Raw genomic sequence first — 23,974 nt, 5'->3', positions numbered from 1 at the left:
CTCATGCTGCCAAACATACCCTCGTAAAACTGACTATCCTACCGATCCTTGACTTCGGCGATGTTGGATGCAGTCTGTCACAGTGCCATCCGTTTTGTTACCAAAGCCCCATATACTACCCACCACTGCGACCTGTATGCTCTCGTTGGCTGGCCCTCGCTTCATATTTTATTTGCCAAAACCGCTGGCTCCAGGTCATCTAAGTCTTTGCTAGGTAAAGCCTTGCCTTATCTCAGCTCACTGGTCACCATAGCAGCACCCACCTGTAGCACGCGATCCAGCAGGTATATTTCACTGGTCAGCCCCAAAGCCAATTCCTACGTTGGTCGGCCTTTTGTTCCAGTTCTCTTCTGCCAATGACTGGAACGAACTACAAAAATCACTGAAGCTGGAGACTCATATCTCCCTCACTAACTTTAAGCATCAGCTGTCATAGCAGCTTACAAATCATTGCACCTATACATAGCCCATCTGTAAATAGCCCATCTGTAAAACTACCTCATCCCCATATTGTTATTTATTTTTATGCTCCTTTGCACCCCAGTATCTCTACTTGCACATTCATCTTCTGCACATCTCTCACTCCAGTGTTTAATTGCTAAATTGTAATTTATGTCGCCACTACGGCCTATTTGTTGCCTTACCACCCTAATCTTACTTAATTTGCACACACTGTAAATCAACTTCTATTGTGTTATTGATTGTACCTTTGTTTATTCCACGTGTAACTCTGTGTTGTTGTTTGTTGCACTGCTTTGCTTTATCTTGGCCAGGTCGCAGTTGTAAATGAGAACTTGTTCTCAACTGGCCTACCTGGTTAAATAAAGGTGGAATAAAAAAATATATATATATTTTTTAGAACTAATAAAGTTAAGTAAAAGTAATGTTTTTCTGTACCAGATCTCGGTGTGGCTAAAGAGCAGCAACTGTTTCTTCTCCAGCAACACTGAGCCAGGCTTCCTGCTCTCCCAGTCTGAAGACATGCTCAACAAACACCTGGAACTCTCCTCACAAACACAGGTAGTCAGGGATAACACCTGTGCATATACTCAACCTAATTTAAATGTACGTCCCCTTTGTTCATTTACATATATAGTACCAAGTTTGGGGTCAATTCCATTTAAATTCAGGAACTTCAGTTAACTTTCTGAATTGAATTAATTCAAATGGACCTAACTCTGTCTTGTACTGTACTGAAGTACAGTACCAGTACAACTTTTGGACACACCTACTCATTCAAGGGTTTTTCTTTATTTTTTTACTATTTTCTACATTGTAGAATAATAGTGAAGACATCAAAACTGTGAAACAACACATATGGAATAATGTAGTAACCAAAAAAGTGTTAAACAAATCGAAATATATTTTATATTAAAGATTCTTCAAAGTAGCCACCCTTTGCCTTGATGACAGCTTTGCACAATCTTGGCATTCTCTCAACCAGCTTCATGAGGTAGTCACCTGGAATGCATTTCCATTAACCGGTGTGCCTTGTTAAAAGTTAATTTGTGGAATTTCTGTCCTTCTTAAAACCTCTTTCGGCTGAGATCCCGCTAACGGGATCGATATGACAACAGCCAGTGAAAGTGCAGGGCGCCAAATTCAAAACAACAGAAAACCCATAATTAACATTCCTCAAACATACAAGTATTTTACACCATTTTAAAGATACGCTTCTTGATAATCCCACCACAGTCTCCGATTTCAAAAAGGCTTTCCGTCGAAAGCAAACCAAACGATTATGTTAGGTCAGAGCCAAGTCACAGAGAAACACAGCCATTTTTCCAGCCAAAGAGAGGAGTCACAAAAAGCAGAAATAGAGATAAATGAATCACTAACCTTTGATCTTCATCAGATGACACTCATAGGACTTCATTGTTACACAATACATGTATGTTTTGTTCGATAAAGTTCATATTTATATAAAAAAAATCTCAGTATACATTGTAGCGTTACGTTCAGTAGTTCTAAAACATCCGGTGATTTTGCAGAGAGCCACATCAATTTACAGAAATACTCATAATAAACATTGATAAAAGATACAACTATTATGCACGGAATTATAGATACACTTCTCCTTAATGAAATGCTGTGTCAGATTTCAAAAAAGCTTTACCGAAAAAGCATACCATGCTATAATCTGAGTACAGCGCTCAGAGACCAAAACAACCCAAACAGATATCCGCCATGTTGTGTAGTCAACAGAAGTCAGAAATAGCATTATAAATATTCACTTACCTTTGATGATCCTCATCAGAATGCACTCCCAGGAATCCCAGTTCCACAATAAATGTTTGTTTTGTTCGATGATGTCCATCATTTATGTCCAAATACCTCCTTTTGTTTGCGCGTTTATCCCAGTAATCCAAATACAAAGGAGAATTCCTTTGTCTGTAGAATTGCAATGGAACTCAAGCTAACTATCACATGAACGTGCGTGGCCAGCTCGTGGCTCTCTGCCAGACCTCTGACTCAATCCCCTCTCATTCGCCCCCACTTCACAGTAGAAGCATCAAACAAGGTTCTAAACACTGTTGACATCTAGTGGAAGCCGCAGGACCCCATAGACACTGTGCATTCGATCGGGAATGAGTTGAAAAACTACAAACCTCAGATTTCCCACTTCCTGGTTGGATTTTTTTTTCTCAGGTTTTTGCCTGCCATATGAGGTCTGTTATACTCACAGACATAATTCAAACAGTTTTAGAAACTCCAGAGTGTTTTCTATCCAAATCTACTAATAATATGCATATTAGCAACTGGGTCTGAGTAGCAGACAGTTTACTCTGGGAACCTTATTCATCCAAGCTACTCAATACTGCCCCCTGCCATAAAAAGTTAATGAGTTTGAGCCAATCAGCTGTGTTGTGACAAGGTAGGGGTGATATACAGAAGATAGCCCATAAGTCCATATTATGGCAAGAACAGCTCAAATAAGCAAAGAGAAATGACAGTCCATCATTACTTTGAGACATGAAGGTCAGTCAATGAGGAACATTTCAAGACCTTTGAAAATGTCTTAAGGTGCAGTCACAAAAACCATCAAGTGCTATGATGAACCTGGCTCTCATGACGACCGCCACAGGAAAGGTCCCAGAGTTACCTCTGCTGCAGAGGACAAGTTCATTAGAGTTACCAGCCTTAGAAAATGCAGCCCAAATAAATGCTTCAGAGTTCAAGTAACAGACACATCTCAACATCAACTGTTCAGAGGAGACTGTGTGAATCAGGCCTTCATGGTTGAATTGCTGCAAAGAAACCACTACTAAAGGACACCAATAAGAAGAAGAGACTTCCTTGGGCCATGAAACACGAGCAATGGACATTAGACCAGTGGAAATCTGTCCTTTGGTCTGATGAGTCTAAATTTGAGATTTTTGGTTCCAACCGCCGTGTCTTTGTGAGACGCAGAGTAGGTGAACAGATCTTCGCATGTGTGGTTCCCACCGTGAAGCATGGAGAAGGAGGTGCGATGGTGTGGAGTTGCTTTGCTGGTGACACTGTCAGTGATTTATTTAGAATTCAAGGCACACTTAACCATCATGTCTACCACAGCATTCTGCAGCGATACACCATCCTGTCTGGTTTGCGCTAAGTGGGACTATTATCTGTTTTTCAACAGGACAATGACCCAACACACCTCCAGGCTGTGTAAGGGCTATTTGACCGAGAAGGAGAGTGATGAAGTGCTGCATCAGATGATCTGGCCTCCACAATCACCCGACCTCAACCCAATTGATATGGTTTGGGATGAGTTTGACCGCAGAGTGAAGGAAAAGCAGCCAGCAAGTGCTCAGCATATGTGGGAACTCCTTCAAGATGGTTGGAAAAGCATTCCAGGTGAAGCTGGTTGAGAGAATGCCAAGAGTGTGCGAAGCAGTCATCAAGGAAAAGGGTTGCTGCTTTGAAGAATCTTAAATATAAAATATATTTAGATTTGTTTAACACTTTTTTGATAACTACATGATTCTATATGTGTTATTTTATTCTACAATGTAGAAAATAGTACAAATAAAGAAAAACATTGAATGAGTAGGTGTGTCCAAACTTTTGACTGGTACTGTATATGTGTGATACTATAGAGCTTCTCAATCCTGGTCATTTGGTTCTCAGGAAACAGGCATTGAGGCAGATGCCATGGCAGAACAGATAACGGAACTGAAAACACTGGAGTGTCCTGAAGCCACTGAGTTCTCCAACAAAGCATCACTGTTAGAGGAGGAGTTGAAGACAGTCACCAGAAACATCACATCCCGCATTGACAATATCCGACCATACGTGGGCTTCTTGCGAATTGCTGAGGAGGTTATTTTGTCTTACATTATATTTTGTTGAAATGTAATTATGTTTTTTTGTTATGTGTATGTTAGTGTTTTACAGTGGTAGGTGACACAGTGGTATCTTGACTGACTGAACAACCTTGTTCTGTATGTATTTGAACTGAAATGTGAATAACAGAATAACAGTTACATTGTACTGAATAGAGTTGTAACTCCTATGCTGTTTCAGGTGGATGAGCAGATGCAGAGTCTACATGAGAGCTATAACTGGAAGCCAGAGGAGGAGGAGAACAAGGAGAGTGGCGTCACGTCGAAGGAGATCGCTGATGCTAAGTGGCAGTCCATGTTGGAACGCTTCCTTGCCATGCAGGACCTGGGAAACAACTACATCAATTCATCTAACATGGTTAGACATTATTACATGGTTAGAGAAATTGTTAGGACTTCTTCAAATGCTATTATTCATGCAACAGTTTTGGCAGCCTGACATTTGCCAGTTTTAGATGTATTGATTATACGTATCTAGTAGAAGTTGCTGTGTAATTATCTTTGGAATAAATTGTACTTGACAGGCCACTGTCTGCACGCATATAGAGAAACCTTAGAACCATTTATTACTGTAATTCAAACAAGAGGGAGAATGGTTAGACCAACATCCAGTGGTGCTTCGTATGTGAGGGCTGTAGGATACAGACAAGACCCAGTACCTGATAGCAATGGATTCTTTATGCTGGCATCGTCAGGTGAGTGAGGACCTGAACCTGAATGTGAGGGCAGCCATCAGTGTGGTGGAAAAGACCATGGAGGAGCTGAACAAGAAGAAGATGGACCTGTCAGACCTCTGGACCTCCTGGCAGCTCCACGTCAATCAGGTGAAGTCCATCAAGAAACAGTGGAAGAAATACAAAGAACAATTGAAAAAGGTACAGTAAAAAGAAGTAGATAATGTATATCATTACAAACTCCTGAATCTCAACCAATCTATTCTTAATGTATCATCAAGTGCAATATCATGAATTACAGTAAGATTAGTAGTAAGACCCCCCCTGAATACAATGTCAGAACAGATGTTTCTTTTTAATTCAGTTTTTTATATTATTCCGTTTTTTCTAAATGTGTTTTTTACAGACTGTTCATGACCTGAAGAGTGTGGAGGAGGTTCTTGTCCCGACTTCTAAAGTAGATCTGGGAAGTGACCTTCAGACTGTGTCAAAGCTACTGGAGAACTTTAGCCTAGATAAACCCCAGTTCCTGGTAAGAACTATAGCCCATTGACCTGTCATATAGGTAGAATAAATCACAACATTATTATGTATATATTTTTTTACAGAACACAATGGTTTTATGAGTACCAATAGAATGATATCGTCTGTTTAGTGTTGGTCAGAACACATTTAGTCTGTATACACTGCTTGATAGTACAGTATCTATACGGTGGCTCTAAGTAGCTTGACACCATGCCTGAATCTTTTTACATTTGTGTCATCTCTCTTCATTCTTTGATCTGGCCCATCATGTGATGTCCTATAAGTAAATATGCATAATTATTCTCTATGTAATGTATGTCCCCCTGTAGCAACTGAATGCGGAGGTAGAATACATGGTGAAGACATCAGAACTGTTGGCACTGAAAGGAATTCCTATCAAAGAGAAGAGTGAGAAGGTCACAGAGATGCTTCACCTTCATCAGAGAGTGAAAGATAACATCAAAGAGTATGAGTCTGTCCTCAAGATGGCTGTGAAGTTCCACCAGCTTTATGAAGAGGTAACAACACATAGTCTAAGCGGGATGCGTCATGTTATCTTTGCTGTTGTCTCTTCAGAGCCATTGTGTCTGGGTCTGGCAGGGAAACTATCTTTGCTGTGTGTTTGAGAGAACACATGGGATCAGTTTAGATTAAAGTTCTCTGCCCTTCATAGGCATTTTCAGCTTTAAATGTCACATAAATACTGTAACTATCAGAGTTAGTTACCCATCTAGCTTTGCTGTATAAACCGAAGAACACAGGATATTAATTTAGAGATGTGCTGGAGATATAGTACCTCGCAGACCTTTTCAGCCTAAAATGTACCATAAGAGATTGATACTTTGCATGCTTCATCCACATTACACTACGCCTTTGAGTCAAATACTAGCGATAGCTTTATGGTTGGTACATTGATTCATATGAATGTGAAGATGTTGTTCTCAAAGCATATGCAGACCAGCTTTCAAGTGTCTTCACGGAAATCTTCAATCTCTTCTTGTCCCAGTCTGTAATCCCAACATGTTTCAATTTGACCACTATTGTCCCTGTTCCTCCCTAAATGACTATCGCCATGTGGCATTCACATCTGTAAATATTCAAAGGCTGTTCATGACCCACATCAACACTATCATCCCAGACACCCTGGACCCACTCCAATCTGCACACCACCCAAAAGATCCACAGATGACCTCTCCCACCTGGACAAGAGGGGAAATAACATGTGAGAGTGCGGTTCATAGACCACTCCTCAGCATTTAACACCATAGTCCCTTCCATGCTCATTACCAAGCTGGGGACCCTGGGAGTGAACATCTCCCTCTGTAACTGGATCCTAGACTTCCTGACAGAACGGCCCCAGGTGGTGAGGGTAGGAAGCAACACGTCCACTATGCTGACCCTCAACATGGGGGATGCTCAAGGGTGTGTGCTTAGTCCCCTCTTGTACTCCCTGTTCACCCACAACTGTGTCCACCCACGACTCCAGCACCATTATCAGGTTTGCTAACGACACAACGGTGGTAGGCCTGATCACCGATGGCAATGTCACAGCCTACAGGGAGGAGGTCAGAGACTTGGCAGTGTGGTGCCATGACAATAACTTCTCCCCCAACATCTGTAAGACCAAAGAGCTGATCGTGGACTACAGGAGAAAGAGGTTATGAGTACGCCCCCATCACATCGACAGGGCTGTAGTAGAGCAGGTCAGCACAACAGCGCCTCTTCATGAGCTTTCGGATCCTCAAAGTTCTGAAGTCCACCATCGAGAGCATCTTGACTGGCTGCATCCCCACTTGCTATGCAAATGCACCACGCTCGACAGAAAAGTGCTACAGAGGGTGGTGCGGACAGCCCAGTACATCACTGGGGCCGATCCAGGACCTCTATATCAGGTGGTGTCAGAGGAATGCCCCAAAAATTGCCAAAGACTCCAGCCACCCAAAACTATTCACTCGGGACATCGGCTCTCAGACCAACACGCTCCGAGACAGCTTCTACCCCCAAGCCATAAGTAGTTAATTAATGTTTACCCAGACTATCTGCACTGACTAACTGTCTTGCACTGACTTTATGCACATTCACAAGACTATATACTGTATACACACTATATACATACTCACACACACACTACACTGACACTGACACTCTCACACAAAACCTATACGCATTCACATACACTACATAAGCACATTTGCACACACATGCATACCGACAACACAAACACAAATACACACACACACACGCATACAGACACAACACACTCATATGCTGTTGCTACTCTGTTCTTTATTTTACTCATATTGTTATCTACCGTGATGCCTAGTCACTTTACCTTTCATGTACATATCTACCTCAAATACCTTGTACCTTGGCACATTGACTAGGTACTCTATCTCCCTGAATATAGCTCCATTCTTGTGTATTCTATTCCTCTTGTGTTACTATTTTTGGGAAGAGCTAATAAGCAAGCATTCACTTCACGGTTAAGTCTACACCCGTTGTATTCGGGAAACGTGAAAAATCTATTTGATTTGAGAAATGAAGTTAAATAAACACCTATTTAATGAATAACGGCATCATTACACAAGATGAGTCAAGATAGAATCCAAGAGAATAAATCAGCCTTCTATGAGCTCAGGGGGTTTCCTAGATAAGATATCCCAGAACACACTAATAGAACAGTAATTGAATATAAGGCTGCATTACTTGGTTATTCGAAATCGAATCTTGACCACCTGGTGATATGCAAACATCAACAAACATTCACATAGATACTGATCATAGCAACAAATAAACAGCCACCTAATTGGAAAACTGTTCAATAAACAGCCTCCTAATTGGTTAATTGTGGTGTCCCCAGTTGGATAAGTTGTTAACGTCGGAGCCTGTGACAGGGTTCAGTGAGACGAGCCAGGCTAAGATCCAGCTGATCCAACACCAGGACAGACAGAGCCACATCAGACACCTGTACAAGCTGGCTATCTCTCTGGGAGGAGACATCAGCAACACTGTCCAGCAGTCGGTGAGACTGGAAGGCAACACCTCATCATTCATCACTGTTTGTTTGTTCGTCTTGACCCCGAGTTTTTTTTTCATTGTGTTTGCACTCCCCTTGCTCCATGTGCTCTATTACTTTACTTATTTAAAAAAAACTTTGCATGCACACTAACAAATATTAGTATGCTTTTGAAAATCTAGTTACATTACATGGCCATAATCTTATGATACAGAACTTCACTCTCCTTCCGTCCCAGCATGCCTCAGGGTTTACAGTGCGGCGTCTGCAGGAGCGTCTGGAGAGACTGGAGAGAGGTTGTGTGAACTGGAGCACCGAGGCCAACAGGTGTGAAGAGAGCCTCACCAGCAACCTGCGCTACTGTGTCTTCAAGGAGGAGATCACTGAGGTGAATGAAACCCTCTCTCTAGCACGCGCGTACACACACACACACACACACACACACACACACGCACACACACACTGCTTCAAGGAGGAGATCATTGAGGTCAGACGGTGAAACAACTCTTTGGCTTTATCTCAATAAGACTGTTACTCTTGGTTATTCATCCCAATGTATATAACCCAGGCCCCAGATCAAGAGCTCAAGTATTAATTTGTGTTAGGACTTTAGGCTTTTGTAGTTCCTGGGGCTTTTTATTGTCTGGCCTAGCAGCATAGCATAGCACAGCTGTCCCGTGTCTAAATTTAGCTCCGGGACTGTGATCTTTGTCTCTAGAGGGCCTCTATTCAAAGTTACATTTTCCCCCTCCCTCCCTCCCTCTCTGCCATTTGTCTCATGTCACTCCAGTCAGGAGGGCAGATTCCTCTCGTATCAGCTGTGGAAGGGTAACCCAAATAAAAGAGTCCTCAATACCAGGGCCCTCAGTCAGACAAGGGATCAGGAGGTCTCCCTTATTAATTAGAGATTAACTGGACATAATTATTATCTGCGTGCCATATGCAGGCCTAGAGGTATGGTTGGTACTAGTCTTAAGTTCACACACAAATCTAGATTTATTAGTGTTCTGTTCCAAATCTATTCATGCTACTCTATTTTTACTCAAACACACCCTTTATGCCCGAGACATGATTTGTTGGGCCTCTATGGCAATTTGAAACTTTCATAAAACATGCTTTTATCAATATATAACTGTACTTAAGATGGTTCGGAAATGAAACTTGTTTCTATTTGTGTTTTCTGTAGGGTTTCTATCTTTCACTGCTGGGTTGTACATACCATAAATATCTCTACTCTTAATACACATACTTGAGATACCAATACTTGCGAAGTTAGGTCTTTGGGGGGAATCCTACCTCTCAGCTCCTGAGTGGCGCAGCTGTCTCCTGAGTGGCGCAGCATCTCAGTGCAAGAGGCGTCACTACAGTTCCTGGTGCGAATCCATGCAATTGGCCCAATTTTGTCTGGGTTTGGTCGGGGTAGGCCGTTAAAGTTAAATAAATAAAATGTAAACTGGGGTGCATTTATTAGTTGGATTCCGTTGCAAAATGTTTCCATTTGAAACAGGAACTGTTTACTCTTGCTACCAAATGTAAGCAAACCAAGCAAACAGAATGAAACTTGTTTTCATTGCAAAACGCTTTCTATTTAGAGTAAACGGTTTCCGTTGCAGAACGTTTTGCAACAGAATCCGACTAATGAATACACCTCTGATGTCAATTATAATGTGTAGATTCCATTAAGATGTGATTATATCTGGCCAGCAGAGCACTGTTGCCTTCTGAGAGATGAGAGCTCCCCTAAAAATGTCTTGAATATACAGTATCACCTGGCTTGGACCATTACTTGGATTGCATCTGACAGTATTTCATACACTGACAACTAGCTGATACAGGTTGACATACTTCTTTTTAGCAAGGGACACCATACAGTTGGCTGAGCATACCTACAGTAGACATATCTCGACATTCACCAAACAGTGATACACGTGTACACTCTTATTTCAGGGGTGGTGTCAATTCCATTTCAATTTAGTCAATTCAGGAAGTACAGTAAACTGAAATTTCAATTTCAATTGTCCTAGCATTGGAATTTTCAGTTTACTTAATGAATTGACTGAATTGAAATGGAATTATGCCCAATCCTGTTTTATGTCATTTTAGACCAATAAACAATAATTTATATCTGCATGAATAAACAACGAGAAGATAAATTCTGAAAAAAGATGACTTTCAATTGAATTACATTTTAAGTAGATTATATAATCAATATAATCTTAATAGTAACGACTCGCTAAGCATTTAATATTAATAATGACTTAAGTAAATATTAAGCCATTATGTGTTAAGTATTAAGTAGTAATATTTGTGATTAGAAATTGAGAGAAGGACTTTTTTCTCTCTTTGCTGTGTCATAGTGTCACCATGAAAAAAGACAGACCATGTGGCTGATGGTGTCAGTGACCGGCAGCCATGGTTATCTAGCCAACACCCTTTCATAAGTATGTATGAGTAAACATGATGGCATCTTAGCAGCAGGGGCAGTTGCTGCTGCTCATCAGCTGGGATGAGACCATTTAAATCAGACCGTGCTCTCAGATCCTTCTTCTACAGTAGCTAGCCCAAGCCTACTGCCATCAAGACTCAGACCATTCTGCTTCTCTGAACTACAGCAATCTCTTCTATTTTCAAATACTTGAAACAATACTTTGAAAGTAATCACCGCTGCTACTCTCTGTTGTTATCATCTATGCATAATCACTTTAATAACTCTACCTACATGTGCATATTTCCTGTGCATGTGCATCATATGGTGCATGTGACTATTAAAATGTGATTTGATTTGAATGATTGACTATTTTGAATGAGAAGAAAGTTTTTTTATTTTATGTTTTGAACTCTGATAATTGTAGTACTCTCAAAATAACACAATGGTGTGGTCTTAATGTCTTTTTAGCAAACCAATACAATTATTCTTCTGTATCTATTTTTATAGTTCCCTAAAGGTTATTTACTTTGGTTCTTTTAAGTTATCACTGAGTCAGAAGTCAGTCATGTAGTTCTCAGCAGCAGCTGGCTCAGTAGCTACACAGTAATTGCTTTGGCAAGCCCAACTCCAGCTACTTGGGGCTCCCGAGTGGCGCAGTGGTCTAAGGGACTGCATCTCAGAGCTAGAGGCATCACTACAGAGCCTGGTTTGATTCCAGGCTGTATCGCAACCGGCCGTGATTGGCCCAGCGTTGTCAGTTAGGGTTTGGCCAGGGTAGGCCGTCATTGGAAATAAGAATATGTTCTTAACTGACTTGTCTAGTTAAATAAAGGTTACATAAAGGTGAGATAGTACAGTCCTGTTTGACAACAAACAGCCTTTCCTTAAGATTTCCTTGAAACTCATGCTGTATTTTGGGCTTTTTGCTTCCCCCTGCTGTGATTTGACTCCCCAAACCCTCTCTCTCTCTATTTCTCTCTATTTCTCTCTGTCTCTCCGTCTCTACCTTCCTCCACTACCCCCTCTCTCTCTCTGGGCAGTAAAACTCCCCATGTACCCAAACCCATTCCAGGTCGGGAAAAAGCCAGGAAGATAGTTAGAGTTATATGCGGCTCCCAAAATGGGATGTGGAGGGCAGGGGGAGGTTGGTGAGGCTGCAGCTGTCCTGGTCTGACACATGAGCTGGCCATTCTACCATTGCGGATGCCTGTCGAACAGAACAGAAATGGCCCTGCAGAATAAATCACGTCCCCAGACTTAGCCATTAAGCTCACCAAAATAATCCCCCCAGTGACTGAATCTGAATCCAACCCTGCTCTGATGCACTGTTCTGTTTTCCTGGGATAGGATACCCAGCCCCCCTCCTCTCAACCATCTCTCTGGTGGTGCTGTTAGATGGTACACGTTCAATGTTCTGTAACCGTATCAAGGGGAGTGAATTACAATTGATTTAGCTGCCAACACAGATAAGAAACACGGGATGATGATATTGGATTTTAGGTCTTAACTGATTTAAATGTTTTGTATTCTGATTGAAAGCCTTTGTTATTAATATATATATATATATATATATATATATATTTAAATTTCAGCTGAGAGAGTCATTCAAGGATCTCAAGAAGAAATTCAACAATGTGAAGTTCAATTATATGAAGAGAAACGACAAGTCAAGGAACCTCAAAGCAGTTAAAAACCAAATCCAGCAAATAGAGATTTATAATGAAAAGTTACAGGTGAGACACATTTCCCTCTTTCCCTGCTGTTCAATGGTTTACATGCATATTTATTTAGCCTCTTTCTCTGTTCATTCTTAATTTATTTATTTCTCTCTTCAACCAGGTATTGAAGAAGAGAATGCAGGCTTTCACAGTGAAAGTGACATCCAGCACAGAGAAGCATCTGAAAGGCAGTAGCCCCAGAGAGATAGAGGATGCTGTCAATGAGCTACAGAGACAGCTGGGGGACTTTGACAAGACTGTGGAGGAGTACAGAGGGAACCTGGACATGAGCATGAAGCTGCAGCAAGCTATGGAGGAGGTGCATGGTTGGACAACACTTAAGAAGATACATCATTGACCCTATACTTGTCAATTATGGAAATTAACATCTTGTCAAAAATCCTCACAAATTTAAGGGAATTGGATGTAGTATATTTTGTGTTATGATTGTTATGATTTTTCTGAATGAAGTGGCTCAACACGCATTTTCTCCCCTTATCTCTGGTGCAAATGTCTCACAATTCTTCTGCTTTTGAATTTCAGTATCAGTTCTGGTGTGATGAAGCAAGTGCTACAATTGTGAGAGTAGGGAAGTACTCTTCCCAGTGTAAGACCAGGGAAGCAGTGTCTATTCTTTACAAGCAGTTTGAGAAGTTTGTTTGGCCCACTGTGCCCCAGCAAGAGGAGAGGATCAGCCAAATCACAGAATTGGCTGTCCGTCTGCATGGTAAGGGGCCAGATCACACACAACAAACCACCATCTTGATTTTAGAAATAATTTTTCGGGTCTGGTTCATCTTTTTTTGGGAGGGGTAAGGAAATGGATGCTTACGTAGCTTACTGTACATATAGCTGAACAAAAATAATGTTTCAAGATGTAGGGGGGTTATGTCCCCCTGTCCTTAGTGGAAGTTACGCCCATGACACTGGCATTGAGGACTGTATGAATTGTCTTTAATGTACAGGTGCTGAGGAGGGAAAGAAGTATATGGAGAAAACTCAAACCAAACACAATGAGATAGTGGAATCGATAAAGGAACTTTGTAATGGATTAATGGATTTGGAGGCTAAACTACAGGTACGATGAATTTGTTGGGGGGGCCTAGTAATTTTCTTCAGTAATTTTAATAGGAAAGGACCTAAAAATATGTGACTTTCCTCTTATTTCAGAATGAGGCTTTGAAGGAGGAGCCTGAAATAAAAAAAATGCATAATGTCATACAAGAGGAAAACAAACAAGAACAAAAATCAAACCAAGAAACAGAGAAAGCTGAGATGTACCCCCAGGAGTCTCTTGATGTTGTAAGTTTATTGAGATGGAAACAGGACACTACTTTGTCTGCTTCAGTGGGTTTGAATCCCACTTCTGACGCCACCTGTAAACTGTAAAAAACAAACAATAGTTTCAGTATCACAATTGCTTACTCATAGTATGTTAAATGAAATGTGGGTTCCCTGCATTTATTCAGTCTGAGCTGAAAGAAACTGGACACACTCCTGAACTAACCATGGGAGGGAACGGGAAAGAGGTACCCATCAAAACAATAGAAAATACAAGAAGCAAGAAACCTCATGTCCGCAAAACAAGGAGCCAGGACCTTCCAGACAAACACCACCCAGAACATCACAACAAAGTGTTATCAGAGAGCAGGTACCTGCAACCATGCATCTCCGACACTATCCACACGTAGTTTAGTTTAGTTTAGTTTATTTGCACAAATATAAAGACAGTTTGTAACAGTAACAAAACAAGAGTATGAGCAGAAAAAAGCTGAAAAGGGCTGGTCGAGTAACTTTGCGATCACACATACAACACACACATTCCTCTCCCCTTACTCCCCTTTTTCTGTTTTGTTGATATTTCATTATATACAGTGCCTTGCGAAAGTATTCGGCCCCCTTGAACTTTGCGACCTTTTGCCACATTTCAGGCTTCAAACATAAAGATATAAAACTGTATTTTTTTGTGAAGAATCAACAACAAGTTGGACACAATCATGAAGTGGAACGACATTTATTGGATATTTCAAACTTTTTTAACAAATCAAAAACTGAAAAATTGGGTGTGCAAAATTATTCATCCCCTTTACTTTCAGTGCAGCAAACTCTCTCCAGAAGTTCAGTGAGGATCTCTGAATGATCCAATGTTGACCTAAATGACTAATGATGATAAATACAATCCACCTGTGTGCAATCAAGTCTCCGTATAAATGCACCTGCACTGTGATAGTCTCAGAGGTCCGTTAAAAGCGCAGAGAGCATCATGAAGAACAAGGAACACACCAGGCAGGTCCGAGATACTGTTGTGAAGAAGTTTAAAGCCGGATTTGGATACAAAAAGATTTCCCAAGCTTTAAACATCCCAAGGAGCACTGTGCAATATTGAAATGGGAGGAGTATCAGACCACTGCAAATCTACCAAGACCTGGCCGTCCCTCTAAACTTTCAGCTCATACAAGGAGAAGACTGATCAGAGATGCAGCCAAGAGGCCCATGATCACTCTGGATGAACTGCAGAGATCTACAGCTGAGGTGGGAGACTCTGTCCATAGGACAACAATCAGTCGTATATTGCACAAATCTGGCCTTTATGGAAGAGTGGCAAGTAGAAAGCCATTTCTTAAAGATATCAATAAAAAGTGTAGTTTAAAGTTTGCCACAAGCCACCTGGGAGACACACCAAACATGTGGAAGAAGGTGCTCTGGTCAGATGAAACCAAAATTGAACTTTTTGGCAACAATGCAAAACGTTATGTTTGACATAAAAGCAACACAGCTGAACACACCATCCCCACTGTCAAACATGGTGGTAGCAGCATCATGGTTTGGGCCTGCTTTTCTTCAGCAGGGACAGGGAAGATGGTTAAAATTGATGGGAAGATGGATGGAGCCAAATACAGGACCATTCTGGAAGAAAACCTGATGGAGTCTGCAAAAGACCTCAGACTGGGTTGGAAGACAAATCTCCGTCAAGACAATGATCCAAAACATAAAGCAAAATCTACAATGGAATGGTTCAAAAATAAACATATCCAGGTGTGAGAATGGCCAAGTCAAAGTCCAGACCTGAATCCAATCGAGAATCTGTGGAAAGAACTGAAAACTGCTGTTCACAAATGCTCTCCATCCAACCTCATTGAGCTCGAGCTGTTTTGCAAGGAGGAATGGGAAAAAATGTCAGTCTCTCGATGTGCAAAACTGATAGAGACATACCCCAAGCGACTTACAGCTGTAAACGCAGCAAAAGGTGGCGCTACAAAGTATTAACTTAAGGGGGCTGAATAATTTTGCACGCCCAATTTTTCAGTTTTTGATTTGTTAAAAAAGTTTGAAATATCCAATAAATGTCGTTCCACTTCATGATTGTGTCCCACTTGTTGTTGATTCTTCACAAAAAAATACAGTTTTATATCTTTGTTTGAAACCTGAAATGTGGCAAAAGGTCGCAAAGTTCAAGGGGGCCGAATACTTTCGCAAGGCACTGTATATATATTTTTTGCTATTGTAAAGAGACTTTGGTTTGATGAAAATGGCTATATACAACCCATGCATTATTATAATTATTATTATAGGTATCACACACAGAAGGCGTACTCAGAGATGAGCAGAGTGGAGACGATCACCAGCAGGTCAACACAGGAGAGTAAAGAGCAGCTGAGCACCTCTTTCTGCTGCACACACACCTTCAACCTGTCCTGTTCACCACTGGAGAGGGACAGGAAAGTCCATGTGCTCCAACAGGCAGGGATCAAGTCTCTGGTCACCTCTCCTACTCTTCCTCCTCCCCCAGCCTTCGCTTCAGCTCCCAGCTTCTCTGATATACAGAGAGAGTTCCAGAAGAAGGAGAGGCAGGGCCCTGCTCAGAGGAACTTCCCTGGGTTTCATACTTCTAATACTGATCAGATTGGTCCTCTTACAGTAAGTCCTCAGTAAGACTATTGGCTTTCCAATTATCATAGCCTATTATCATACTTTTTTTCTGGCCCAAAATCCCATGAATAAGGGATGTGCATGTTCAATTTCAATCAATCAAATGTATTAAAAAGCCCTTTTTCATCAGCCGATGTCACAAAGTGCTATACAGAAACCCAGCCTAAAACCCCAAACAGCAAGCAATGCAGGTGTAGAAGCAGGGTGGCTCGGTAAAACTCCCTAGAAAGGCAGGAACCAAGGAAGAAACCTAGAGAGGAACCAGGCTCTGATGGGTGGCCAGTCCTCTTCTGGCTGTGCCGGATGGAGATTATAACAGAACATGGCCAAGATGTTCAAACGTTCATAGATGACCAGCAGGGTCAAATAATAATAATCACAGTAGTTGTAGAGGGTGCAACAGGTCAGCACCTCAGGAGTAAATGTCAGTTGCCTTTTCATAGCCGATCATTCAGAGTTAAAGACAGCAGGTGCTGTAGCGAGAGAGAAAGAGAGTTGAAAACAGCAGGTCTGGGACAAGGTAGCACATCAGATTTGTGAACAGGTCAGGGTTCCATAGCCACAGGCAGAACAGTTGAAACTGGAGCAGCAGCATGACCAGGTGGACTGGGGACAGCAAGGAGTCATCAGGCCAGGTAATCCTGAGGCATGGTCCTAGGGCTCAGGTCCTCTGAGAGAAGAAAAAGAGAGAGAGAGAGAATTAGAGGGAGCATACTTAAATTCACACAGGACATTGGATAAGGCAGGATAAATACTCCAGATATCACAGACTGACCCTATTCCCCCGACACACAAACTATTGCAGCATAATTACTGGATGCTGAGACAGGAGGAGTCGGGAGACACTGTGGCCCCGTCCGACAATACCCCCGGACAGGGCCAACCATGCAGGATACAACCCCACCCACGTTGCCGAAGCACAGCCCCCACACCACTAGAGCGATATCTTCAACCACCAACTTACTACCCTGAGACAAGGCCAAGTATAGCCCACGAAGATCTCCCCCATGGCACGAACCTGAGGGGGGCGCCAACCCGGACAGGAAGATCATGTCAGTGACTCAACCCACTCAAGTGACGCACCCCTCCTAGGGATGGCATTGAAGAGCACCAGTAAGACAGTGGCTCAGCCCCCGTAATAGAGTTAGAAGCAGAGAATCCCAGTGGAGAGAGGGGAACCGGCCAGGCAGAGACAGCAAAGGTGGTTCGTCGCTCCAGTGCCTTTCCGTTCACCTTCGCACCCCTGGGCCAGACTACACTCAATCATAGGACTTACTGAAGAGATGAGTCTTCAATAAAGACTTAAAGGTTGAGACCGAGTCTGGGTCTCTCACATGGAGAGGTAGACCATTCCATAAAAATGTAGCTCTATAAGAGAAAGCCCTGCCTCCAGCTGTTTGCTTAGAAATTCTAGGGACGGTAAGGAGGCCTGCGTCTTGTGACAGTAGTGTACATATAGGTATGTACGACAGGACCAAATCGGAAAGATAGATAGGAGCAAGCCCATGTAATGCTTTGTAGGTTAGCAGTAAAACCTTGAAAGCCCTAGCCGTAACAGGAATCCAATATATAGAGGCTAGAATTGGAGTAATATGATAAAAAAGGTTGGTTCTAGTCAAGATTGTAGCAGCTGTGTTTAGCACTAGCTGAAGTTTATTTAGTGCTTTATCCGGGTAGCCGGAATGTAGAGCATTGCAGTAGACTAATCTAGAAGTGATAAAAGCATGGATACATTTTTCTGCATCATTTTTGTACAGAAAGACTCTGATTTTTGCAATGTTACGTAGATGGAAAAAAGCTGTCTTGATAGGTTTGTCAAAAGAGAGATCAGGGTCCAGAGTAACGCCAAGGTCCTTTACAGTTTTATCTGAGACGACTGTACAACCATCAAGATTCATTGTCAGATCTTGGGACCTAGAACTAGCATCTCTGTTTTTCCCGAGTTTAAAAGTAAAACATTTGCCGCCATCCATTTCCTTATGTTTGAAACACAGGGAGGGCAATTTTGGGGCTTCACCATGTTTCATCGAAATGTATAGCTGTGTATCTTTCGCATATAAATTAAAGTTAACTTTGTTTCCGAATGACATCACCCAGAGGTAAAACATATAGTTAAGACAATACATGCTATTATTGTGTATTTGTTTATTTTTTCCAATCCTTGCAGGGCGAGCCTTTCTCCCAAGATGTATCACCCCTGCTGCCTCCCGCAGGTGGTCTGACAGAGGGGAACCTTCAGCGGCATAACCTCATGACAGAAGAGTCCCTGTCCAATGACGAATATGAGTGCACTTCCCCCGACGACATCTCTCTGCCCCCACTCTCCGAGACCCCAGAGTCCAACATCGTCCTATCTGAGAATGACCTGGACCTGGATGGTTTCTGTCTCAGCTCCCAGTCCCACACCATTCACATCAACCAGTACAGCCACCAGTTACGCTCCACACGTAATAATGAAAACAACAGCCAGAGCCAACAGAGGATCAGAGAGCAGACTGAAAGCTGCCACTCTCCTACATTCGGCCTCAACACCAAGTTCAGAGAGAAGTCCTCTTCTTTCGTCCAGAGCACCCTGACTGTCCCAGCACCGATCCTGGTCTCAAACACACTCTCCAGTATTCTGAAAAGCAAGGGTATCCCCAACCTCCCTAATCTCCCACCAGTCGGCCCCCTAGGCCTAAACGAGTGCCACCAGACCGTGTATTCCGTGCATGAGAGCTCTGTCACAGAGACGCAGGAGTGTGTGCATGACCCAAGCAGCGTGATGGTCCGAGGAGCTGCCGTGCCCTCTGCATTCCCCGCTGCTGCCACCACTCGTTCTCTTAACACGCATGCTACCCCCTCCCCATTAACCACCACAGCAGTCACACCCACAGACCCGGGCCAAGACCCAGACCTGTGCAATCCAACAGCCATCAAAGAAGAGATCAGGCTGCCTGGTACCAGCCAGTCCGTGGGGAGCACCCTAGCAGGCCAGGGCCCTCCTCACTTCTCCAAACTACTGTCTAGTCCCACAGTTATGGAGGGATCGCCTGTGACCCTGGAAGTGGAGGTCACTGGATTTCCAGAGCCTACTTTAACATGGTGGGTAGCTCATAGGCATTAGTTGTAGTAATAGACCAATATTTATCTAATAGTAGCATAGTGGCTGCGTTTGAAATGGTATTCTATTCACTATAAAGTGCATTTACTTTAAAGTAGTGGACTATTTATGGAATAGGGTGCCATTTTGGAGACAGAGTAGTTGGTGCAAGTGATAAATAGTAGAATTTCATAATTTTAATCAAATATTTATATTATTTTTATTCTTCATTAACATGACAAGTTATTAGCATAAACGGTCACTGCTTATTCTACAAGCAAACTGTACACCAATGTGTTTGGAGTATTCTATAAATCAATTCCAAAAGGATCGTTCAGGTGGAGAGGAGAAGACACATTGAGAAATGATAAGATCGATTTATATACTGCATGAATAGAGTTACATCTGAAACTCAAGTCATTTTTGGTGGAAAACATTTATTCCATTTCATTTTACTCAAATAATTTGTGTTTTTTTACTAATCTTACGTTTGTTTTTTTCTTACTTTTTAATAACATAACTTTTATATAACACAAGTTCGATCATTAGTCACTTTAATAGAACATTGAATTATCTAATTGCTTGGATTGATTGTGTTTCAGCTCACCCTCTGATAAATAGGAATGTGATTTGTGTCTTTCTTGTGTTGTGATTGTGTTTTGTGTTATAATTCACTTCTTGCTTCAGGTTCAAGAATGGAGAGAAACTGACCAATGATGAGCACATAGAGCTGTCACAAAAAAAAGGCAAACATGCATTGTTCGTACAGAAGGTCACTGAGACCGACGCAGGCCTCTATGCGTGCCGGGCCGTCAACCCAAGCGGCACCCTGTCCTCTAGTGCCGCTCTTCAGGTGAAAGCACGTAACAACAGCTGTCCCGAACCCGACTACGCTCTTCTCAAGCTGGACTGGCACACTTGTTTTGGTACTCTGTGTCTTCTCCTGTACCTCCTGTACTCATTGCTGTTATGAAGTAATACAAAATATTATATCAAGCTTTTCACTGCCAGACCCTTTTCCACTCTCACTGTAATGGAAAGTAGTGTTGATGTTGCACAGTAGTACACTGGATAACCCTAATTTTAACTGTGAAATCTGTAAGGCTGCCTGAGGTGTCACTTCTGAACCTGATCCCAATAACCACTTACATACTACACCCAAAACACCAACTGTGTGTATGAATGTGAGCTTAATTTATTTGTAGTTTAGACAATTGTTTAATTTGTGCATAAAACCAAATTATATCTCAACTTCAGTCAAAATATCCTTAATATTATACTTATATTTTATCTGCTTTTTATCTAAGTTAGCGCATTTGATTCTGTGCCTCTATGACCAAATGTCCTACAATTAATGAGAGAATACGGTATATTTATTAATAAATGCTAAAAACAGTAATTTAGCAATTTCTTCAGTTTCAATACTGTATTACAGTGCATTCGCAAACTATTAAGATCCCTTGACTTTATTTCACATTTAGTTTTTTTCATCATCATTGTACACACAATACCCCATAATGACAAAGCAAAAACAGGTTTTTAGACATTTTTGCACCCCCCAAAAAATTAAAAAAATTAATTATCACATTTACATAAGTATTCAGACCCTTTGTTCAGTACTTTGTTGAAGAACCTTTGGCAGCGATCACAGCCTGGAGTCTTCTTGGGTATGATGCTACAAGCTTGGCACATCTGTATTTGGGGAGTTTCTCCAATTCTTCTCTGCAGATCCTCTCATGCTCTGTCAGGTTGGAAAGGGAGCGTCGCTGCACAGCTATTTTCAGGTCTCTCCAGAGATGTTCGATCGGGTTCAAGTCTGGGCTATGGCTGGGCCACTTAAGGACATTCAGCCACTTGTTCTGAAGCCACTCTTGCGTTGTCTTGTCTGTGTGCTTAGGGTCGTTGTTCTGTTGGATGGTGGACCTTCGCCCCAGTCCTTGCAGCTCTACGGACAATTCCTTCAACCTCATAGCTTGGTTTTTGCTCTGACATTCACTGTCAACTGTGGGACCTTATGTAGTCAGGTGTGAGCCTTTCCAGATTATGTCCAATCAATTTAATTTTCCACAGGTGGACTCCAATCAAGTTGGAGAAACATCTCAAGGATGATCAATGGAAACTGGATGCACCAGAGCTCAATTTCGAGTCTCATAGCAAAGGGTCTGAATACTTATGTAAATAAGGTATTTCTGTTTTTACATTTTGTATAAATGTGCAAAAATGTCTAAAAACCTGTTTTCGCTTTGTCATTATGGGGTATTGTGTGTAGATTGACGAGGGAAAACATGTTTAATCTATTTCAGAATAAGGCTGTAACGTAACAAATGTGGGAAATGGGAAAGGGTCTGAATACTTTCTGAAAGCACTGTATGCCCTTCCTATAAAAGTCTCAATCTTTGAGATATGATGGTAAATTGTGTTAGCCAAGTCCCCTTAAATATCAATGTCTTTCAAATAAAGTAATTCTTCTGATATCTAAAAGTTGTATGTATTGTTTGTGCCTTCTCTGCCACTACATTGTCATAGCTGTTTTATGGTTCTAGCTACAATTTAATGCACATTTATCAAACATTTCAGATTGAAAGATCTGTAGGAAGAGAACTGAGGTGTTCAGTTCTTGCATTTTACTAGTCTGCATTATGATTGGGAAACTGTCTACCTAACACTTCATCATTTTTATTTAACTAGGAAAGTCAGTTAAAAACAAATTCTTATTTACAATGACAGCCTACCCCGGCTAAAATGGACAAAGCTGAGTTAATTGTGTGCCGCCCTATGGGACTTCCAATCACAGCCGGATGTGATACAGCCTGGATTTGAACCAAGGACCTCTTGCACTGAGATGCAGTGCCTTAGACCACTGCACCACTCAGGAGCCTACACTAAAATCCTGTAACCACATGCAACTACTCTCACCTATAACACAATTAAATAAGCAACGAAAATGATCATGGCATTTTGACATACAAATAGCACTTGGTTTCAAAGATACAGTATATCTGTAGTGTTGAAGGAATACCTTGCATGACATTACTTGATTTGTAGCTTTAGTTCACGATTTGTTTTACAAAACAAAAATAAATGAAATGTTTTAGTTATTAGGTAAGACAGTTGAAAAAAATATACTAATAACTGGAAATCTCAGACTGTGCCTTTAAGGTTGTCTGTTTTGCTGTTGTACTGTATGTTGTGGGGTAACAAAATCTCTCAGGTCGAGCTGTGGTTCCCGTTTCTCAGGTTACACCTCTTCACTTCCATGTACCTCTCTCTCCATCTCCCCACTCTACTAACTACTACTTCACTCCGGAGATGATAAGGCTGGCTCCAGTCCTGTGGTAGAGGTAGCTTGAGGTTGGCCTGCCTGAACATTTATTTGCAGCAGATAGAGGAGTCAATGTGGCTATTCTTGATAAAATCACTAGTATTTGACATGCAAACACCCCATTTAATTCCTGCAGTTACTCAGCAGACATTGACGGTAATTAGACAATTTATTCTGAGACTTTATTTTGGTAAACATTTGTGTCTACTGATTGACTTACCTTCACCTTGAACAAAGCACAAGCTCATCTAATTTGAAGAATATATCCTGCTGGACCTACTTGACCTAATCAAACAATGTCATACATACAGTAAATAGTTAAACCTGGTCTCCACAGTCTAACAATGTCATACATACAGTACATAGTGTAACCTGGTCTCCCCAGCCTAACAATGTCATACATACAGTAAATAGTGTAACCTGGTCTCCCCAGTCTAACAATGTCATACATACAGTAAATAGTTAAGCCTGGTCTCCCCAGTCTAACAATGTCATACATACAGTAAATAGTGTAAGCTGGTATTCCCAGCCTGTGGATCTACTCATCAGTTTCTGTCAAAGCCAGAACATAAGGGTATCCTGGTGGGAAGAGATCTCTTCCTGGAGTGTGTCATCTCGGAAAGCCTGCTCCCCGTGTCATGTGGTTGGAAGATAGTGTGGTTGTAGCTTGTGGCGAAGGCGGGCAGGTGAACAATTAAACTTGAAAACATTATACACAAACGTACAACATACAGTACATACATCAGACAATTTAAAAACAGAAGAACAGGCTTGTAAAATTACATTATTGAACTTTACATGACAGTTTTAAAGAACGTTATGCGAATACCAATTTTCCACACAAAAAAAGGTCAGGACATACAGGCATGTTTCAAAACAGAAGTCGACATTACACATAAAAGTCATTGCTCATATTCCTGTTGGACCTGATAATATTTGAATTGTAAAACA

At 41.6% G+C, this 23,974-nt stretch overlaps 1 protein-coding gene across 1 annotated transcript in view; it reads left to right on the top strand.

Annotated features, from left to right (window-relative positions):
- The window catches only part of ccdc141 (coiled-coil domain containing 141), a 51,844-nt gene extending 29,662 nt beyond the window's left edge, over positions 1-22,182 (top strand). The window contains exons 10-26 of the mRNA XM_021597535.3: positions 901-1,020; positions 4,114-4,305; positions 4,510-4,686; positions 5,024-5,203; positions 5,409-5,534; positions 5,857-6,045; positions 8,388-8,549; positions 8,782-8,931; positions 12,564-12,704; positions 12,811-13,008; positions 13,233-13,416; positions 13,655-13,767; positions 13,860-13,991; positions 14,159-14,340; positions 16,262-16,607; positions 18,787-19,703; positions 20,389-22,182. Coding sequence (XP_021453210.3) covers positions 901-1,020; positions 4,114-4,305; positions 4,510-4,686; positions 5,024-5,203; positions 5,409-5,534; positions 5,857-6,045; positions 8,388-8,549; positions 8,782-8,931; positions 12,564-12,704; positions 12,811-13,008; positions 13,233-13,416; positions 13,655-13,767; positions 13,860-13,991; positions 14,159-14,340; positions 16,262-16,607; positions 18,787-19,703; positions 20,389-20,674 — 3,795 coding nt within the window. The 3' untranslated portion in view covers positions 20,675-22,182. The remainder of the gene's footprint in view (positions 1-900; positions 1,021-4,113; positions 4,306-4,509; positions 4,687-5,023; positions 5,204-5,408; positions 5,535-5,856; positions 6,046-8,387; positions 8,550-8,781; positions 8,932-12,563; positions 12,705-12,810; positions 13,009-13,232; positions 13,417-13,654; positions 13,768-13,859; positions 13,992-14,158; positions 14,341-16,261; positions 16,608-18,786; positions 19,704-20,388) is intronic.
- Positions 22,183-23,974: the final 1,792 nt, after the last annotated feature.

This window comes from Oncorhynchus mykiss, chromosome 3 (assembly GCF_057628025.1).
Source record: "Oncorhynchus mykiss isolate SJ-2025 chromosome 3, ASM5762802v1, whole genome shotgun sequence".
Classification (NCBI taxonomy): Eukaryota; Metazoa; Chordata; class Actinopteri; order Salmoniformes; family Salmonidae; genus Oncorhynchus; species Oncorhynchus mykiss.
This window is presented reverse-complemented; position numbering and strand designations above follow the sequence as displayed.